Below are 20355 nucleotides of genomic sequence, written 5' to 3' on the forward strand. Positions count from 1 at the left end.
GTATGGACTGTGAGGCCCTATACCACCAGGTCCTCCTGGTCCACCAGGACCTCCAGGTCCACCTGGACCTCTTGGATCACCAGGACCATAAGGATTGACTCCTCCTGGTCCTCCTGGCCCACCTGGACCTCCTGGACCTCCTGGACCTCCAGGACTGTAAGGGCAATCTTCTGGACTGTGAGGCCCTATACCACCAGGTCCTCCTGGTCCACCAGGACCCCCAGGTCCACCTGGACCTCTTGGATCACCAGGACCATAAGGATTAACTCCTCCTGGTCCTCCTGGTCCTCCTGGCCCTCCAGGACCTCCTGGACCTTCAGGACTGTAAGGGCAATTTTCTGGACTGTGAGGCCCTATACCACCAGGTCCTCCTGGTCCACCAGGACCCCCAGGTCCACCTGGACCTCTTGGATCACCAGGACCATAAGGATTGATTCCTCCTGGACCTCCTGGCCCACCTGGACCTCCAGGACTGTAAGGGCAATCGTCTGGACTGTGAGGCCCTATACCACCAGGTCCTCCTGGTCCACCAGGACCTCCAGGTCCACCTGGACCTCTTGGATCACCAGGACCATAAGGATTGACTCCTCCTGGACCTCCTGGTCCTCCTGGCCCACCTGGACCTCCAGGACTGTAAGGGCAATCGTCTGGACTGTGAGGCCCTATACCACCAGGTCCTCCTGGTCCACCAGGACCTCCAGGTCCACCTGGACCTCTTGGATCACCAGGACCATAAGGATTGACTCCTCCTGGTCCTCCTGGCCCACCTGGACCTCCTGGACCTCCAGGACTGTAAGGGCAATCGTATGGACTGTGAGGCCCTATACCACCAGGTCCTCCTGGTCCACCAGGACCTCCAGGTCCACCTGGACCTCTTGGATCACCAGGACCATAAGGATTGACTCCTCCTGGTCCTCCTGGCCCACCTGGACCTCCTGGACCTCCTGGACCTCCAGGACTGTAAGGGCAATCGTCTGGACTGTGAGGCCCTATACCACCAGGTCCTCCTGGTCCACCAGGACCTCCAGGTCCACCTGGACCTCTTGGATCACCAGGACCATAAGGATTGACTCCTCCTGGTCCTCCTGGTCCTCCTGGCCCACCTGGACCTCCTGGACCTCCAGGACTGTAAGGGCAATCTTCTGGACTGTGAGGCCCTATACCACCAGGTCCTCCTGGTCCACCAGGACCTCCAGGTCCACCTGGACCTCTTGGATCACCAGGACCATAAGGATTGACTCCTCCTGGTCCTCCTGGTCCTCCTGGCCCACCTGGACCTCCTGGACCTCCAGGACTGTAAGGGCAATCTTCTGGACTGTGAGGCCCGATTCCACCAGGTCCTCCTGGTCCACCAGGACCTCCAGGTCCACCTGGACCTCTTGGATCACCAGGACCATAAGGATTGACTCCTCCTGGACCTCCTGGTCCTCCTGGCCCACCTTGACCTCCTGGACCTCCAGGACTGTAAGGGCAATCTTCTGGACTGTGAGGCCATATACCACCAGGTCCTCCTGGTCCACCAGGACCTCCAGGTCCACCTGGGCCGTTAGGACTGTTGGGGCATCTAGGATCATGTTCACCGGGACCTCCTGGCCCACCAGGACCTCCTGGCCCACCAGGTCCTCCTGGACCGTTTGGACTGTAGGGGCATCTAGGATCATGCCCACCGGGACCTCCTGGCCCACCAGGACCTCCTGGACCACCTGGTCCTCTTGGATCACCGGGGCCGTAAGGGTTGTTCCCTCCTGGACCACCTGGCCCACCGGGACCTCCTGGCCCACCGGGTCCTCCTGGGCCGTTAGGACTGTTGGGGCATCTAGGATCATGTTCACCGGGACCTCCTGGCCCACCAGGACCTCCTGGACCACCAGGTCCTCCTGGACCGTTTGGACTGTAGGGGCATCTAGGATCATGCCCACCGGGACCTCCTGGCCCACCAGGACCTCCTGGACCACCTGGTCCTCTTGAATCACCGGGGCCGTAAGGGTTGTCCCCTCCTGGACCACCTGGCCCACCGGGACCACCAGGCCCACCGGGACCTCCTGGACCACCAGGTCCTCCTGGACCGTTTGGACTGTAGGGGCATCTAGGATCATGCCCACCGGGACCTCCTGGCCCACCAGGACCTCCTGGACCACCTGGTCCTCTTGGATCACCAGGGCCGTAAGGGTTGTCCCCTCCTGGACCACCTGGCCCACCGGGACCTCCTGGCCCACCGGGTCCTCCTGGGCCGTTAGGACTGTTGGGGCATCTAGGATTATGTTCACCGGGACCTCCTGGCCCACCAGGACCTCCTGGACCACCAGGTCCTCCTGGACCGTTTGGACTGTAGGGGCATCTAGGATCATGCCCACCGGGACCTCCTGGCCCACCAGGACCTCCTGGACCACCTGGTCCTCTTGGATCACCGGGGCCGTAAGGGTTGTCCCCTCCTGGACCACCTGACCCACCGGGACCACCAGGCCCACCGGGACCTCCTGGGCCACCGGGACCTCCTGGGCCGTTAGGACTGTTGGGGCATCTAGGATCATGTTCACCGGGACCTCCTGGCCCACCAGGACCTCCTGGACCACCAGGTCCTCCTGGACCGTTTGGACTGTAGGGGCATCTAGGATCATGCCCACCGGGACCTCCTGGCCCACCAGGACCTCCTGGACCACCTGGTCCTCTTGAATCACCGGGGCCGTAAGGGTTGTCCCCTCCTGGACCACCTGGCCCACCGGGACCACCAGGCCCACCGGGACCTCCTGGACCACCAGGTCCTCCTGGACCGTTTGGACTGTAGGGGCATCTAGGATCATGCCCACCGGGACCTCCTGGCCCACCAGGACCTCCTGGACCACCTGGTCCTCTTGGATCACCAGGGCCGTAAGGGTTGTCCCCTCCTGGACCACCTGGCCCACCGGGACCTCCTGGCCCACCGGGTCCTCCTGGGCCGTTAGGACTGTTGGGGCATCTAGGATTATGTTCACCGGGACCTCCTGGCCCACCAGGACCTCCTGGACCACCAGGTCCTCCTGGACCGTTTGGACTGTAGGGGCATCTAGGATCATGCCCACCGGGACCTCCTGGCCCACCAGGACCTCCTGGACCACCTGGTCCTCTTGGATCACCGGGGCCGTAAGGGTTGTCCCCTCCTGGACCACCTGACCCACCGGGACCACCAGGCCCACCGGGACCTCCTGGGCCACCGGGACCTCCTGGGCCGTTAGGACTGTTGGGGCATCTAGGATCATGTTCACCGGGACCTCCTGGCCCACCAGGACCTCCTGGACCACCAGGTCCTCCTGGACCGTTTGGACTGTAGGGGCATCTAGGATCATGCCCACCGGGACCTCCTGGCCCACCGGGACCTCCTGGCCCACCGGGACCTCCTGGCCCACCGGGACCTCCTGGGCTTAAAGTAATTTCACCAGGACTTGACCAAGTTGGACTACTAACGTTTGAGTTGCCATTAATATCAATGGTTATTGGGCTATTTGGACAAAGTGGATGGTGGGTTATTAGTCCATTAACGGTTATTACGTATCCACTGTTCGGATCAGGGTTCCCGCCGGGTCCACCAGGACCTCCCGGACCCCCTGGGCCATTTGGACTGTACGGACACCCTGGTCCACCAGGACCCCCTGGACCTCCCGGTCCTCCTGGGCCATTTGGACTGTACGGACACCCTGGATTATGTCCACCGGGACCACTTGGTCCACCTGGTCCACCAGGGCCTCCCGGTCCACCTGGTCCTCTTGGATCACCGGGGCCGTAAGGGCTGTCCTCTTTAGGAGTACCTCCAGGACCTCCAGGACCTCCAGGGCCTCCTGGTCCACCAGCATTTGGAAGAAGAGAGGCTGTACAAAGAGTACACCGGCTATCACCTCCTGGTCCACCAGGTCCACCAGGTCCTCCCGGTCCTCCCGGTCCACTTGGTCCTCTTGGATCTCCGGGGCCGTAAGGGTTGTCCCCTCCAGGACCTCCAAGGCCTCCTGGTACACCAGCACTTGGAAGAAGAGAAGCTGTACAAAGTGGACATCGGCTATTACTTCCAGGTCCACCAGGGCCTCCCGGTCCTCCCGGTCCACCTGGTCCTGTTGGATCTCCGGGGCCGTAAGGGTTGTCCCCTCCAGGACCTCCAGGGCCTCCTGGTCCACCAGCACTTGGAAGAAGAGAAGCTGTACAAAGTGGACATCGGCTATTACTTCCAGGTCCACCAGGGCCTCCTGGTCCACCTGGTCCACCTGGTCCATTAGGTGAGTATGGACATCCGGGACCATGTCCTCCTGGACCCCCAGGTCCACCTGATCCCCCAGGTCCTCCTGGTCCACCAAGACCTAATGGGCATCCTGATCCGTGCTGGCCGGGTCCACCTGGACCACCTGGACCACCTGGACCACCTGGACCACCTGGCCCACCAGGCCCTCCAGGTAAAAGAAGTGCTCCACAAATAGGACACCTTCCGTTGCCTTCTGGAGTGGCTGGTTCGGGAGTGGCTGGCTTCCCGAAGAGTGGGCTAGATACACAGCCTCTACAATGGACACCAGGACTGCTGGGTGCGCCTGGGCACCCATTACTGGCTACGGGAACAGGTCTGACATTGGCTCCAACATAATTCCTACTATTAAGAGTAATAATAACAGTTGCAGGGTTTGCCATGTTGGGTCGGATAAGTGCCCCGGAGACAGTCTGGTCCCGTCCCATCTCTGGGATGAATACGCTGTAAAGAACTGAAGGATTGAATACTTGAGCACGGTTAGGTTGTAACGCTATGTTCGGTACAGGCATTGTCAAGGGTGCTGGCCTTGTCATCTGTATGTTCACATTAGCACCGAGTCCTCGAGCTTGGGCTGCGGCCCCAAATCTTGCTGCTTGGCCGGCTGCCAGACCCACGCCTTGCCCAGAGCTGAAGCTTCCACCTTGAGCTGCACCATTGAAGCCATTGAAACTAAACGCCATGTTTCAACATCAAACTTTAAAATAACGAGATCTTAAAAATGCCGACAAATCAATAATAATATGAAGGAAGTTAACCGCTATATTAATATAATATTGTTATGAAATTTAATTATCGCTTGACCCCCTCAGTGATTAGCCAAGGCTGTTATTATGCCATTCTATAAATACCATTAATAAACGATGACTTTAAACTGTTAGCCAAGCAAATTTAGTCTCAATCAACAGGCTCACACATAAGCCAAGCAAATTTTCGTCCCAATCCAAAGGCTCACTTACCGGCAAAAGGAAAATTTACGGAGTAGTGAACAAAATGGATAATTATTCGACCATTGAAAATGATAAATTAAAATGCTTCTTTAGACTATAATTTGTTTCTAGATTTCAGCATTGAATTTATTTTAAGTATCACTTATTAGTTAACTTTGTAGTTTGACGGTAATATTGAGGTTTAAAGCGATCAAGATATCCGAAAATGTCAGCACAGTACGAAAGTCTATAGATTATCATGTGACACATGAAAATCAAATAACTGTATCCGTTAATTAAACCCTCATCAATTTATGCTAAGTGCTGTGTGATTTTCGTCCAATTATCACGGAAGGCTTTGAAAAAATAATGCAGTATATACAGTAATAATAATATGTTAGGTCACCTCCACAGTCCACACGATTTGGTTCAAATCAACACAGTTGTTATCCAAATTGGACTATTGCAGTAATCCTCAAATTTAAGCTCTACAACGTTCTAAACTAATGTCAAAATTTGCTGATAAAATACCTTTCAAATTTTTAGTTTAACCTAAAAAATTCGTACTATTTAGCAAAATGTTAGGTCGTACGTGTTCACCCTATAAATTCTTTTAGTCTCTGAATTTCCAGGCGCCGGTAGGCGCACACACTAAACAATTTATACCACGTTAAACTTTATTCGAATGTTATATATTATCTAGAAAGCAAATCTTAAATTAAATGTTCTCAAGTTTTTGAGTTTGAATAAATACAATAAATACATTTCACAACATCGATATCTCAAATTATGCTAAATAAGACCGCTTTAGCGCAGAGCTATAATATGTGACGCACAGTGACGTTGGTTGCTCGATGACATTACCGACACTCCGCGAGGTCTGATGCCAAATATGCCAGCTGTTAGCTGTCAAATGGTAATTACAGAGCACAGTTACACCGACCCTCTATAAGTGCACGTCTGTGAAAAGCTTTGCTGACTATGTGAGCGAGACAGAGAACTGGTTACTGTCGTCAGATTGAAGGACAACATTTGCTCACATGTGGACATGACATTGGTGACAACTGCGGTCGTCTGGTCGCGACAAATGGACAAAAATCAATTTAAAATCTAGACAGCGCAAAATGCCCGGGCGAGTCAAATCAATTTAGGAATTCCCTGGTAAACAGTTCTAAGTCTGCCTTTTGGTTAGCTTCTCCACAATAGCCTGGAGGTTGTTGTTGGTGGCCACCAGCCACTCGTTATTCTCCTCCTGACTCCTCAGGATCTTCATGTCCGAGGTTAAACTCGCTACCTTCATCACTAATCTGTGCTGCTCCTGGGATGGAATATAATGTTAGTAATCGTGGAGATGACGATTATATTTAAAAAATCAAAGGGAACTTTTGACGTATAACTTGAATACATTCATAATGTAAAAATAAGAAAATTTTAACGCGGGAACAATAACAAAACTTGACCCATTAAAAAAACCCTACTATTATTTTCACATGTAAAATCCTCAGTATTCTCACGAAATGAATATTAATACTTTGGTAAATAATACTTGAGAGTTTGGTATCTTCTTTTTGACATATTTCATTTGTATCGTTTATAACTTATACATTAATCGAAAAGCATAGCCATAAGTATACACTTTACATTACAAAATAAAGTAGAGACTGCATTATTAATCAATTAACACTTTGGAAAAAATTAAACTTCAAATGAGGAAGGCATACAAATTACACTTATACAAACTATTTATTTATCGTAAACAAACTGAATGAATTATAATTGGTTGCAGGATATTACTTCGTATCGAGTCCACTAAAACTAACATTTTCTCCTGCTCCTTTATAAAAACTAACATTTTGCAGCCGATCTGTCTTCTGTTCAGCTAGCTCCATCTTTCTTTTTACATTCCGAACTCTCTGTGTTTCCCTTTTTGTGCTTGCTTTCAAATCTTCCAATTCCTGGCAACGATTTAATAAATCATTTATTTATATGACAATCTCAAAATAAAACAAGATTGCTTATGCTATTAGCCACAGTTAACAGTCATATCATATTCATTATTCAACAATTAATTCAGTCGCATCCTTGATAGTTAAAGTAACGGAACCAGTGATTAGTAATTGCTAGTGCTATTCATTTTTAAAATGTGAAATTTATTTGAACGATATCTAAAACTCTATATTTGATGATAGTTAATTGCAAGAATGCAATACTAAATACCATAGTAACACTACTAGTTACCATAGTTACTAAAATAGTGAAGTCAAAAATTTCAATAATTTAGGGAGGACCATATTATCGACACAAAATTGTAAACGGCCATAAGTTTTTGTGGCCCTAATTATTTTCACATCAGAGCCGATTAAAAGTAAAAATAGAGTTCAAGCCTCAAACCATACATTAAATGTACAACTTTTTGAGGGTGTATCTATTAAAAGTAAAAATAGAGTTCAAGCCTCAAACCATACATTAAATGTACAACTTTTTGAGGGTGTATCTATTAAAAGTAAAAATAGAGTTCAAGCCTCAAACCATACATTAAATGTACAACTTTTTGAGGGTGTTGGAGGGATGTATAACTTCAGTAATCGGATTTATCGAGAATTTAAAATATGCAATGGAAAATTAACGAGCCAAGTATCAGATTCAGAAGGAAAATAAACCAAACAGACAACTTGTCTGTCAATACAAAGTATAGCAGCACTAAACAAACAGTAACCTTTTGCATTTGAGACACTAAAGATCGAGACGACGCTCTCTCGTTCGTGAGCAGGCTGTCTTTAAGGTCGGAGGTGATCGACAGTCTGCTGGGTCGATCTCTACTCGTAAAGGTCATGTCAACAAACCGGTAATAACTTACAAGAGAGCAACAACAAAAACCCTGTTTTCAGCGCACTTCAACTACAACAATATCGACAACGTTACGCCGATCAAAAGAGTGAGATGCTGCTGCTGACACCTTTTAAAATGTATCCGCAAGTGCGACCATTTGATGAGTTGACGTTCAAGCTGGGTGTATGAGATGTAACGTTCTACAGACGAACTAGGAATAATAATTAACGGCTCTTTCCGGCCAGCATACGGTGCGTCATATGACAGAATAACAGAGAATTAGATGTAATATGTGACCGACGAATTTTGTGCTGCTAATTGAACTTGACCGGCTGCACGTAGCGTTACAAGCGGACACGGTAATGCCGGACACGGTAATGCCGCGCACTATGCACTTGTAAAACACGTGTTATTTTGTTGCAACGACGCATATTATGAAGGAGACAAGTAAATTGTATACTTCAGAAGTTACGAGCTTTCACAACCGGAACAACCAATTGCAAAGATCAGGTATAACTTCATATGTTGACTGAATTGCAGTGTTTATTATGCTGGGTAATGTAACAAAGTGAGACGCATCAAGTTTCTAAAAAGTAGTTCTAAAACTGAATTAAACAGTCTAATTAATACAATTGAAATGTAAATTTGTCATTGAAACAGCTCACCATAAGAGGTAGATGTGCTATTTCGAAACTTAAAACAAGCTATGTACAATTAATCAAATGTCCGGTATTTTCTAAATCCCCAAGAGGAGCCAGAAGCTATGTACAATTAATCAAATGTCCGGTATTTCCTAAATCCCCAGGAGGAGCCAGAAGCTATGTACAATTAATCAAATGTCCGGTATTTCCTAAATCCCCAAGAGGAGCCAGAAGGTAGTTTGTAGGACAGCCAGGACATGTTTCTATCTGTGGACTGCTTCTTGGTGGGGCTGCATTTGGCTGGCGAGATAAACCGCACCCTCTTCCCTTCCTGACCTTCTGAAACAGTGGATAGTTACCACAGCTGCAACGGTACACAATGTATAAGTGGTTCAAATGTTGATTGTATTTTTTATTGAACACCTATATTTGGGTAGTAATTTAATTCGTAATTAGCAAAAACGGCTGAGAGTAGAGACAAGAAGGATAAACAAACTAGCTGGCAGGGAGAGCTGTTAAATGTGCCATATGTCATCGCCTCCCTCCCCATATAAATTATTGTGGAGATTTAAAAAACAAAAGAAGTTGTTATGACCAAAACATGATTTGGTTCGGAAGAACAGCTATGATTTGTCTGAATATAGCCTGGTTAGGATTTCATTTGATGGTTTATGTTTGTCACGTACCTTCACTTGCACTCTTAAGGTCAGTACTACTGTCTGAACTTTGGCATGATAAATTGCTGTGTTCTGCCGCAGTTACTTTCTGATGATGAAAGGTTTGGTAGTGTTACTATGGTAATAGTTCCTTATAAGGTAGTGTAACATTACCTTTTAAGGAAAGGTTTGGTTATCTACTCAGTCTGGCTTTTTTGACGTGTGTAGATGGTTTGCATTAAGATGCCACACTTTTTATTTCCGAAAGCAAACTAATTCCTTGTTTAAGTCAACTATAATGAAAATATAAAATACTCAAAACTAATGTCAAGCAGACCCGGCGCACGCGCGCGAGGATTGCTTGCGGAGATGTGGTATAACTCAAACCTTATGCGCGGGAGACTGTTGGTTAGCACAATTATTGTTGATAAACTGAGGCTTAATAGTTGTTAATAAAGCACTATCACACTTGGGGAGTTTCAAAGATGGTCTGTAAGTTCTGTCGTACACCTGCTGCAGATCAAGTTCAGTTCTACCATTAGGATTTCGTATGGCTAAGTGTTTGTAATCCTCAATCCCGCCCACTGCATCCAATGTCTCCTCTTCGTCAGTATCAAGAGAAGTTAGATAAAAGTCTGTCTGTAAATCCTCTGATATTTGCCTCTGGGGACAGAACAGATAAGTTCTATTAGGATCTCTGTTCCTGCCAGGAGCAGTCCTGCAACCCTGGAGTTGACCTCTCGAGGGTTTACGCTCTGCAAGACAGTCTAGGACCGGGGTAGATATGGACACTTTCCTCATGTGGTTATCTCCAGATTGGTTATTCGAGCAGGTATACAACGAGTTGGGTGCTGAGGATGTGAGGTTCCCTGCTAAACTTACAACCGCTTTATTTCTGCTTGATTTGCTGCTTTTCAAGTGATCTTGGACTGGTGTCTGGTAGAAGCCTGTCCTGCTGTGCGACTTAGCCTGGTCGTTTTGCCAGGGGGAGAAGGATTGTTGCCATTGTGGTGAATCTTGTAGCCAGGGTGATGATTCACGGTGCCACGGTGATTTAGCTTCAGTTAGTTTTGTAAGGGGTGGGAGTTTGTTGTGGGAATGTTCTTGTCTGTTCTCTGCTGTTTCTGTCTCCGAGACTGAACCTGAAATTGAGCCTTTTGAAAGTTTGTTTCTAAAAAAACGTATTTTATTGTTAGGCTTTTAAATTTACAAAAAATACATATTCACACATCTCGAAATAAAACCAAATTATTATTTCATGGGCGAACCTTCTGGTAAAGCTTTTAAATTTTACATTCAAAAAAATAGATATTTACACATGTAGAAATAAAATCTTGCTTGACATAAAATCTTTATATCATGCAAATCATGGCTAGTTTTAGATGTAAAAACCTTTAGGTTTAACTTTCTTCGGCATGGACGAAAAGAATTTGATGTTGGTCCGCGAGGGCTGATACCCACAAGGATTGCTTGCGGAGTACCCCACAGTAAACATGGTACATACACCAAACGGGCAACTGACAACTGAAGAAAGCTTTTTAAAACTCACAACTTGTAATTTTACAAAATCGTTTTCTTGATACGCCAGATAACAAGACGTTGTGACCATCAAGCACAACTGTTAAAAAAACTATTTACTCGGATGAGTTAATGAAGTGCTGGAATTTGTCTCGAACAATTTAAAACTAATTGTTCATTGATCGAAAACGTGTCAGTACTAATTGTAAGAGGTGTGCGTAGGGGGAGAGGGTTGAGAGGAAAAACAATAGTGGCTGTTATCTAAAGGTGGGTTTGGGAAGTTCTGCAATCGAAACTCTAAAATCGAAGAAGTGAGTTGTTGAGATTGGATTGCTTGATAAGCAACTGGGCTGGCCGAACCGTTGTACATGTGCAATTGCGTGCAATCGAGACCGAAGATACAACGTGAATACTTATGGCGATGTTCGTGAAAATCGTGTCGGCAGACATGAGACATGAGACAAGCTCTATATACTCTTACAAACTACACGATCGGTTAAATGAATGGAGCCTTGTACAGCCTGGTTCCTGCTTGAGGATGGATCTTTAATATTTTAATATTGAGGGCACTGGAATCATCTTCATCGATCGACTGAGCAATACGAAGAATTAAGATAAACACAAAATTTAATTTGAACTTAGCCTGATAGCTTATCTACCAACAATACAGTATGTCGCCCTTCAAGTTCAATTTGAAAACATCTGCGACAAAAAAGTAAATTTAAAATAATTTACGATTATTTTTAATATAAAGCTCTGTGGTACTTTAAGTATAGTGAATTGTAAACTCTCCCCCTCAATCCCCGCTCCACAAAGACGCCAAACAGTATCCAGACTATTAAGTTTGCGGTTGGAAAGGCAGCGCACTTGCACTCCTTTCAATAATTTCAGATTATAGATACAGTTTTCTGCGGTCATGAAGCGGAGCTATGTAGTATGTATGCTTGTTTTCAATTGAAAGCTTGCCATCAGAGCGAGGACTAAAGGTGGTATCCGGTAGATAAGCATGGGTATTTTTAAAGCTACGGTAATGACTGGTGTATTCTAAAGACTCCCAAATGGAGCAGCATAATGGTTGTTGGCAAGAAGCATGGTTATAATGGCAAGACAAGCAACTCTGATCAGAACCATTGTTAAAAATCAATTATAGAAAAATAAAACAATTGAAGACATGTCGTGCTGTCAAGATCAGCAAATTCAATTTGATCAAAAAAGCAGAGCATAACCATTTTTTCGCCTACACTTACAGTCAGTAAAAGTAAGAGAACCGAATGGTAAAAAACACATGGCGTCCAACTAGCCGGCGGCGGGGGAGGTGTAATAAGGGAGGCTGGATATGACTGACGGATTTAAAACCAGTAAATATTATCATTAGGGTGGCAGATGGCTACAAAAGCAGACACCCGCAGAAGTAAGCAAATAATGACTCAGACGTATAAATGAAAAGAATGGACAAGCAACATCACAATTGGAAGCAACTTGTGATTTAAAATGCAGGTCAATGGAGGTTAAAGTATTAAAAAGCGCTGCAGTTATTATTTATAAAGTCGGTTTTTTTATTTATTCTCGGAGTGCAGTCAGCTGAGGGTTATGTGCTAGCTGACTGAAAGAGTATAACAATTGTTTCCAGAACCAATCAAGCGTGAAGCACAATGGCTTTTAATCTTTGCATAATGAAATGACAAATAACGTTACAACATTGATCGGCAAAGCACGTTGACGTACGGTATCACAAGTACATAGCATGGAAATTAAAACTAAATTAAATCAAATCAAAGTAATGCGTTCCGTGGAATTGAGAATAGTATATGTGAAATAACCTACTTACTGTGAAATAACTTAATAACTGTACTTACTTAAACAGGAACGGTTTCTTTCAGCTCTCCTTCCAGATTCATTGGTTGATCCTCTCTGAGCCGCGATGCGCTCAGGTATTTTGGGCAGCTGGCGAGGGTTCCTTTTAATCGCCAGAATCACCCTCTTCACGTTTACTTATATCAATGTTGTGATCAATGCCTAAATGCGGTTTTATCAAGTAAAGAGGATTTCTACGGGAAGTAAGGTTTAAAACAAGCAGTAATCATTAGTATAAATTTAACCCATATCATTATCCTACGTACTACATTTGGAAGGGGTATTAGCTCGGCCTGAAATAAATAGGTTCTCCAGCTGAAAGCACAACAAAAACATGCAAGGTAAATTGTATTATTACATCAGGCTATATTCTCTATCAAAGGGCCAGTAACCTGAGCTTATAGCGTCATTACAGCCCTCGTATTGTTTCATCATCACAACTTAATTATACGGTTTTAAAACTTATTACTGTCGTTTTTAACGCCAGTCGGCATATTTCTTGCCAACAAAGTCAAGTGTAGATCAAAACAAACAACAGTAAAACAATTAAAGATTTCAATCTGACGTTGACCTGGAGATGCCAATCCATTTAATTTAATCATTATGATATTCGATAAAATACAGCTTCTTTCATCATATCACACATACAAAGATAATACTACCAGCGAGATACACAAAAAGAGACCACTGTGAGAGATAAAATGAAATTGAAATCTTACAAAATGATAAGTAGCAACCACACTCAACAACCTCAGCAAATCCGCGTCATAACCGGTATACATGATGACATCTATTATTGGAGCAGCGGTTTATTTGTTGAAGACACATGACTTTATAGTTGAAGACTTTGACAAGCACACAAATCATGTCGCAGTTCAGCTGAACAAACTATTTAGAAGCAAATTAACTGATAAAGTTATTTAGTAGCAAATCAGCTGATAAAGTTGATTTAAAATTGCCGATTAGGTAGTCATTTTTTCTAGTTCTAATTTGATTATAGCATAAAATGCGTAATGTCCTGAATGAAAATTAAGTACATAATATTTACGTGTGTCTGCGTAATATATACATATATATGTAATATAATGGACAGTAAAAATAAGAATTAAGGGTGTCCGTGAGAATAGGGAAATTAGGACAAAAATCTCATAATAACTGCACTTTATCGACAGCTTCAATGTGTATCTTATCATCAATACCTGTTGTATTCATTTCCAAAAAATGAACATTGACAAATTACTGATGATTCAAAAATGAGCCGGGAATTACAGATTTACAGAGACATTTTAGATTCACCTGAACGTTGTCATCCAGTTTAATTTACACAAAACGGAAAAACTGTACTAAAGACTAAAAAGTGGTTCAGTCACCAGTGTACGGCGCTTAATACTTTAGTATTTAGTATCATAACGATCGTGCAACCAACGCTCAGATTGATATTTCTTAAAGTTCATGATAGTTCTGGAACAAACTCGAAGTTTCTGTTGATATGTTTAGAGGGCATGAAATTTTGGTTACAACTGAGAATTAATAAGTGCATCTAGACACAATTCTGAGCTTCAGTTGTGCAAGGAAGGGGGCAAAATTTATCAATGATCGTTGCGCTCGGCGTTCACTGAGTTTAGAAGGTAAGAGTGGGTTGGGAGGGGTTTGGAGGGGGTGGGAGGGGGTGGGAGGGGGTGGGAGGGGGTGGGAGGGTGTGGGAGGGAGTGGGAGGGGGTGGAAGGGGGTGGAAGGGGGTGGAAGGGGTGGAAGGGGGTGGGAGGGGGTGGAAGGGGGTGGAAGGGGTGGAAGGGGTGGAAGGGGGTGGGAGGGGGTGGAAGGGGGTGGAAGGGGGTGGAAGGGGGTGGAAGGGGGTGGAAGGGGATGAAGGGGTGGAAGGGGGGTGGGAGGGGGTAGGAGGGGGTGGGAGGGGGTGGAAGGGGTGGAAGGGGTGGAAGGGGTGGAAGGGGGTGGGAAGGGGGTGGAAGGGGGTGGAAGGGGATGAAGGGGTGGAAGGGGGTGGGAGGGGGGTGGGAGGGGGTAGGAGGGGGTGGGAGGGGGTGGAAGGGGTGGAAGGGGTGGAAGGGGGTGGGAAGGGGGTGGAAGGGGGTGGAAGGGGGTGGAAGGGGGTGGAAGGGGATGAAGGGGTGGAAGGGGGGTGGGAGGGGGGTGGGAGGGGGTAGGAGGGGGTGGAGGGGTGAGGTAGCGGGTCGTGTTGGGAGGAGGTTACGAGAATTTGGTTATGGGTTTGTTGGGTATCTTAGTTTTGGGGGACCATCGTGTCATTAGTAGCAGAAAAATGACTCTGTAGGAATCCTCATCTTTTAGTTCTGTTGATTTAGAATTTATCTTCATGTTGTAATAGTTTTGTACAGTTCAATAGTTCCTAAGTTGCGGTGAATGGGGACTTGCCACCCCACGGAAACGTTAAAATATATCTGTCACAACTTCCTTAAGTTTAACTTACTTGTTATATAGTAGTGTTGAAAGTATTGATATAAAATTAAGTGGTCATGCCGACTACATTTTATTATTAGACTCTACACCAGTGCAAATAACTCTTGGAGGGTGAGAAATATAGCGAGTATCTAAATAACATTCCTTGCTTATTATACTTGTATCCTCACAAAAATTTTGATCTCGTTCAGGTCAAAAAACTAACCAATTCCAGCGTTATATATAATATTTGTTTAATGATACCAAGATGCAGCAAACTTCAGCCAAAGTTAGTTGACGTGTTGGTGACATTAAGAGATTGGCATTACTACAGCTGTTTAGCGATTATGAATATCGGTGCTGTACAGTGGCTCAACTTCAAGTTCAAAATTCTATAATGCTCAGTGCTCACATAATTCACCTCTGTTCTATAGAGAAACACATTGGAAAGAGAAAGAGAAAGAGAAACACATTGGAACCGCTTGATTTTAAAGAACCTTTTAATCACATTGCTAAGTACCTACTAACATATATAAGCACAAAAAGTTACGGTAAATATTGGTCGTCTAGTATAAACACTATAAAGTAAAACACACGTTAGCGACCATTCCTCCCTTTAAAATTCCTTGTCTTAAACAAAGTTTTGAGCACACAAGCATATAAAGTTTAAGGTAAGTGTTTATGATCAATGCAGTTACTTGTTGTAAATGATAAACTAAAACACAACATGATTCACGTTACAGTTTCCATGTGATCTGATTTCAAATAAGTTGACAAGCAGATAATCGTGTTCGCCTCAATCATTCTTCTTTCAACACGAGCTATACGGTAATACTGTAATCTAAGAGCTATTCAGTATTCAGTGCTGTATTATTATATCTCCTGGCTTCTCTATATTAATTAATATCTACATCTGATTACTAACCGCAGAAAGCCAATTCAGTCTTACCTACTGTGACAAATTGGTGGACAAATTTCCGGAATATCTTTTCCATTCTGTAATTGGGGTAGGAAGAAGATTACATCGCAGTTTGATAAATTTGGTAAGGGAGCAAAGTCCTGCACCCTAAATAACAAACACAGCAGCGGATTTTCCAATCCTACGGACCTCTGCACTCTAACACTCTACTTACCTACTGATTTTCTGTACATCGTGCACGATGCCCTTTCCGCTACAGAATGAACACTTGGATATGGTAGATGATGCTATGGTTAAGAATGGCGAGTTCCTTACGGAATATGTGGATCAGATACACATGGCGACTGACAGTATTTTCAAGGAGCTTTAGAAGTAAAATCGGTGTTCAACACAACGATGATGTGCGATTTGATAAACTGAACCAGAGAAGTGTGCCTAGAGAGAGGTTATCAGAGTGGTAAGAGACAGTGTGCTGTATTCTGGACAATTATTGTGGTCCATTGTTACAATCCGCCGTGGAAACAGCTACCGACAACCGCATGTTCAGGAAAGAAGAATATCAGATACGACTAAAATCATAGAAATACAAGGTCGAGAGAAGTTACTCTCCAAGCAAGAAGAAGACATGGCAAAAATTAGTGATTTGCAGGAGAAGTTAGCTATGAAGAAGTATGGTGAGATTGGAACTGTGAAAATTGCAGCTCAGAAAGATATCAAAACCTTTTCGTCTCTTTTGAAAAACACGTGCAAAAACGCCTTTGCACCGAAGAGATCCAGGCTGCAGTGAAAAGGGTTGAAGAAGATCGAAGTAAAAGTCTAATAATATTTGGGCTTCCGGAGACTGAAGAGAACTTGCATGCTAACTGCTAAGGTATCGTGTATTCTGTTGGACCATCTCAACGAAGAACCGAAAATCTTGAGCTGTAAACGAGTTGGAAAGAACACAAGTACAAGTGAGCGAGTCAAGCCAGTGAAATTTACTTTTATTTCTATACCTCAGATCGAGCAAGACTAAGTTATTACGACATGTTGAGGGGTTTAGCTCAGTTTACATTACTCCTAATAAATCAGCTGCAGACAGGATGGCCTACACGAAAGTGTCGCGACAACTTTCTGCTGTCCTTTTATTGAATAGCTGGTCGCGACCAGCTCCTCAATAAAAGGACAGCAGAGCCCGCGCGGACAAAGTTCACGTAATCAATTAAAGAACTAGTGTAATATGGTAAGCTGGTTGCAGCAGGATTTAGGCTTTTTAGATCGTTTAGAATATTCTAGAATAACTATTAGTGTTAAATAACCGTTAGGATTAGCGTTAGATTAGATTAGGTTAGTGTAGTAGATTATGGAGGTCACGCGGTAGTCAGGTTAGTTAGTTAGGTTATATTATTATTATTGGACAGACTGGGCTGCGCGGCGTCACGTGGTTCGCCATGTGATGTCACGTGACCCAGTGCTGGTAATTCTCATCTGCCCCATTACATTCAGTTTTTCGAGTGGCTTGCTGGGTGAAGTTTATAAAATTACCACCGCCGAAAAACGCTGTAACGTGGCCGAAGAGTCGCTAGTCTTGGTTTATTGATAATATAGTAATTTATTACCATTCGAGACTTATTGTTCGAACCCCCTGTTTCCTTTGTTCTTACCTAACTTAGGACTCGATCAAGTCATGCGATCATTTAAAGTTATACGGCACTCAGAAGCCTGTAAGAGTTAAAGTATATTTATTACCGTAACTAGAGTCTTCGCCGTATTCCTCATCAGAGCACGTGTAGTTGCAGAGCTAGAGATTTACAGTTAACCGGGTACGACACTTCGATATCGGACCCGTCTATTTCTTAAAGTACCGTGTACGACACTTCTTTATCGTGCCCTTGTACATTTTAATTACCCGTGTACGATACTTCAATATCATACCCGTATATCTCTTAAGTACAGTATACGACACTTTTCTATCGTAATTGTACACTTTAATTACCCGTGTACGCCACTTCGCTACCGTACCTTTGTGAGCAGGCAGTATTGACCATTGGTACGCCCCGGGAGGACTGTTCTGGTTGCCAATCGTATTTTACACTAAAACTTTAGAGTCGTTAGCTCGAAGAAGGAGCCTTGAGTCTGAGTTATATATTTTCTTTAAGTACAATATTATATGTTTTGATTCACTGATTAATTAATTTTTTTCTAGGACCCAATGTTATTGCGGATGTGGTTACCCCTCTTTCAATACATAATTTGGGTTTCGATACCTACACTGGGCTACTGGAAATTTGGGCTATATTGGTTTTCTCCTTTTATGTCTGGGTTTATTTAGAAGCATTTGATTCTGTATAATTTAATTATGCATCGTTTGAAAAGAATGATTTAGATAAAGCAGTTTGCTAGTTCACACGATAAAACTTTCGGGGATATATAAATACCAAGTAACGCTGTTACTTGGTTACTTAGTAACGGGTCCCTCGTAATAAGCAACTAGTACTAGTACTAGTAGTAGTAGTAGTATTTCCCCCGTTTTATAGATTTCTTATGTCTAAACTCATTCCCGCGTCGTACTACAGTGGCGTAACGTTGCCTGTTGGCGCCCCCCCCCCCCCCCGCCGAAAAGGCGCCCCCCTGTTGGCGCCCCCTCCCTAAAATTGAACAAATTAGGTGATTTATTTAGAGGATACGCCCGCGCCGGTAAAATCTCTAAAAAAGTGTGTATCTAGAGCAAAACGCGCAGTTTTGCTAGTACTTTAGTTAAGTTTTCGAAATTGTCCCACATTCAAACGACGATTTGGCGCCCCCCTAAGACGGTGCCCCCCTGCACAGCGGGGTCAGCGGGGCCCTTCGTTACGCCACTGGTCAGACAGGAACGAGCATGTTACTGTTAACAAGAGTCAAAAATACCGGCAGGGCACTCAATTAAATTCCGTAAGTGTTCTAGGCGTGAAACATTGTCTTCAGGAGAAGGAATCTGTTGTGAACCGGAACGGTTCACTGAATCACTTTAAATGTTTTACTGTTTAGAGGAGAATTGGTATTTGTTGCACTACTGTTCTCAGGAGAAGGATACCGGTGGTCTACTGTTTTGAAGAGAACTGGTAGTGGTGCACTACTGTTCTCAGGAGAAGGAAACCGGTGGTCTACTGTTTTGAAGAGAACTAGTGCGTTACTGTTCTCAGGAGAAGGAAACCGGTGGTCTACTGTTTTGAAGAGAACTAGTGCGTTACTGTTCTCAGGAGAAGGAAACCCTTGGTCTACTGTTTTGAAGAGAACTGGTACACTACTGTTCTTACTCGACTCGACTTAGGGCGGCTTCAGCGTCCGAACAGAAATAGTCTTCTTCCAAATCTGTCTATCCAGCATGAGTTTGTTAATCTCTTTGCTGTCGTCAAGCCCCGTGTCCTTCCGAAGGATGTCAATGTATGTGAGATGTGGTCTTCCCCTTCGACGATGTCCTTGAAGGGGTTCCCAGAAGAGAAGTTGATGACCTAATAGTTCTTCATGTCTCGCTAAATGACCTGCGAGTCTCATCCTCCGTGCAGCTATCTTATCAGATGCTCTGATGAGGTTCTTAGGAGAAGACAAACCGTTGGTCTACTGTTTTGAAGAGAACTGGTACACTATTGTTCCCCGGAGAAGAAAACTGATGCTCTAATATGTAATATTTTCAAAAGAAAGAAAGTTGTACTTTAGCAAGATTACTGGTAAACAGTAATAAAAGTCGACAATCAGTTTTTGTGAAATTTGGAAAACATTTTGGCTTTGGCCTTCAGCAGAAACATTATCGGTTTTATTGGTTTTATCTAGATAAAACCTAAATTTTTATTTGTTTATCTAGATAAAAGATTTCATACCGATAATGGATAGCCTATTTTGGAGGACTTCGCCGCTTCGACGCGCAAACTAGCATTCGTGCAGAGCAACGATCTGGAAGGGCCAGGGTTGACATCGTCAATCAAAGAACGGGCCAAATCTAATCGCCACCGTGATACTCCGCGTAAAATATTTGATATCTGATCCATGAACTGATCGGCGCGCGTCTTACTCTTAGTACTGGTATTATATATGGTAAGTTATAAACCTGCCGCTACAAATTGATTTGACGGATGTTACTCAGTTACTGATCGTCTAAATTTCTTTGAAGTAGCGCGCACCGCGCCGCTTTTTTCTCGAAATAAATCAAAATGGCAAGTGCTACGAAGTAGCGCGCGCCGGGCCAGACCATTTACAATTACAATGGTCAACAAATTGATTCACAATGACAATCGTTAATCCCTCGTGCAGCTCGGCCGCGTGGCCCAGTGTATAGCTTTTGGACTTTCGGACAAATCCGGACGTGAAAAGGAGA

At 44.7% G+C, this 20355-nt stretch overlaps 4 protein-coding genes and 1 pseudogene across 6 annotated transcripts; 3 read left to right on the top strand and 2 right to left on the bottom strand.

Moving 5' to 3' along the window:
- The first annotated feature begins 2 nt into the window (after positions 1–2).
- LOC134813290 (cuticle collagen 1-like) lies at positions 3–1300 on the top strand (annotated as a pseudogene).
- A 696-nt stretch (positions 1301–1996) lies between these two features.
- LOC134813291 (cuticle collagen 2C-like) lies at positions 1997–2872 on the top strand (the record flags this gene model as incomplete). The annotated part of the gene is given in 2 exon segments (XM_063820981.1): positions 1997–2076; positions 2701–2872. Coding segments are annotated over 2 exon segments (252 nt in total), but the record flags the coding sequence as incomplete, so codon positions are not given.
- Positions 2873–3136: 264 nt separating this feature from the next.
- On the top strand, positions 3137–4711 carry LOC134813292 (basic proline-rich protein-like; the record flags this gene model as incomplete). The annotated part of the gene is made up of 5 exons (XM_063820982.1): positions 3137–3216; positions 3328–3398; positions 3543–3725; positions 4197–4415; positions 4635–4711. Coding segments are annotated over 5 exons (630 nt in total), but the record flags the coding sequence as incomplete, so codon positions are not given.
- A 1202-nt stretch (positions 4712–5913) lies between these two features.
- Positions 5914–8195, bottom strand: LOC134813384 (uncharacterized). Its single transcript, XM_063821119.1, has 3 exons — positions 7907–8195; positions 7041–7145; positions 5914–6508 (listed from the first exon to the last, which is right to left on the bottom strand). Exons 1-3 carry the CDS (start codon positions 8021–8023, stop codon positions 6362–6364), a joined length of 369 nt encoding a protein of 122 aa, XP_063677189.1. The 5' UTR covers positions 8024–8195; the 3' UTR covers positions 5914–6361.
- Positions 8196–8651: 456 nt separating this feature from the next.
- Positions 8652–12128, bottom strand: LOC134812777 (uncharacterized). Of its 3 annotated transcripts, none has more exons than XM_063820340.1 (4): positions 12082–12128; positions 9704–10458; positions 9347–9425; positions 8652–8999 (listed from the first exon to the last, which is right to left on the bottom strand). In XM_063820340.1, the coding sequence occupies exons 1-4, from the start codon at positions 12119–12121 to the stop codon at positions 8848–8850; spliced, it is 1026 nt and encodes a 341-aa protein (XP_063676410.1). In that variant the 5' UTR covers positions 12122–12128; the 3' UTR covers positions 8652–8847. The 3 variants fall into 3 exon arrangements, with proteins under 3 accessions (XP_063676410.1, XP_063676409.1, XP_063676408.1); XM_063820339.1 differs by lacking the exon at positions 12082–12128 and adding an exon at positions 10709–10839 and having other exon boundaries at positions 8652–8996; XM_063820338.1 differs by lacking the exon at positions 12082–12128 and adding an exon at positions 10709–10839.
- Positions 12129–20355: the final 8227 nt, after the last annotated feature.

This window comes from Bolinopsis microptera, chromosome 3, assembly GCF_026151205.1.
Source record: "Bolinopsis microptera isolate Bmic1 chromosome 3, MBARI_Bmic_1.0, whole genome shotgun sequence".
NCBI lineage: Eukaryota > Metazoa > Ctenophora > Tentaculata > Lobata > Bolinopsidae > Bolinopsis > Bolinopsis microptera.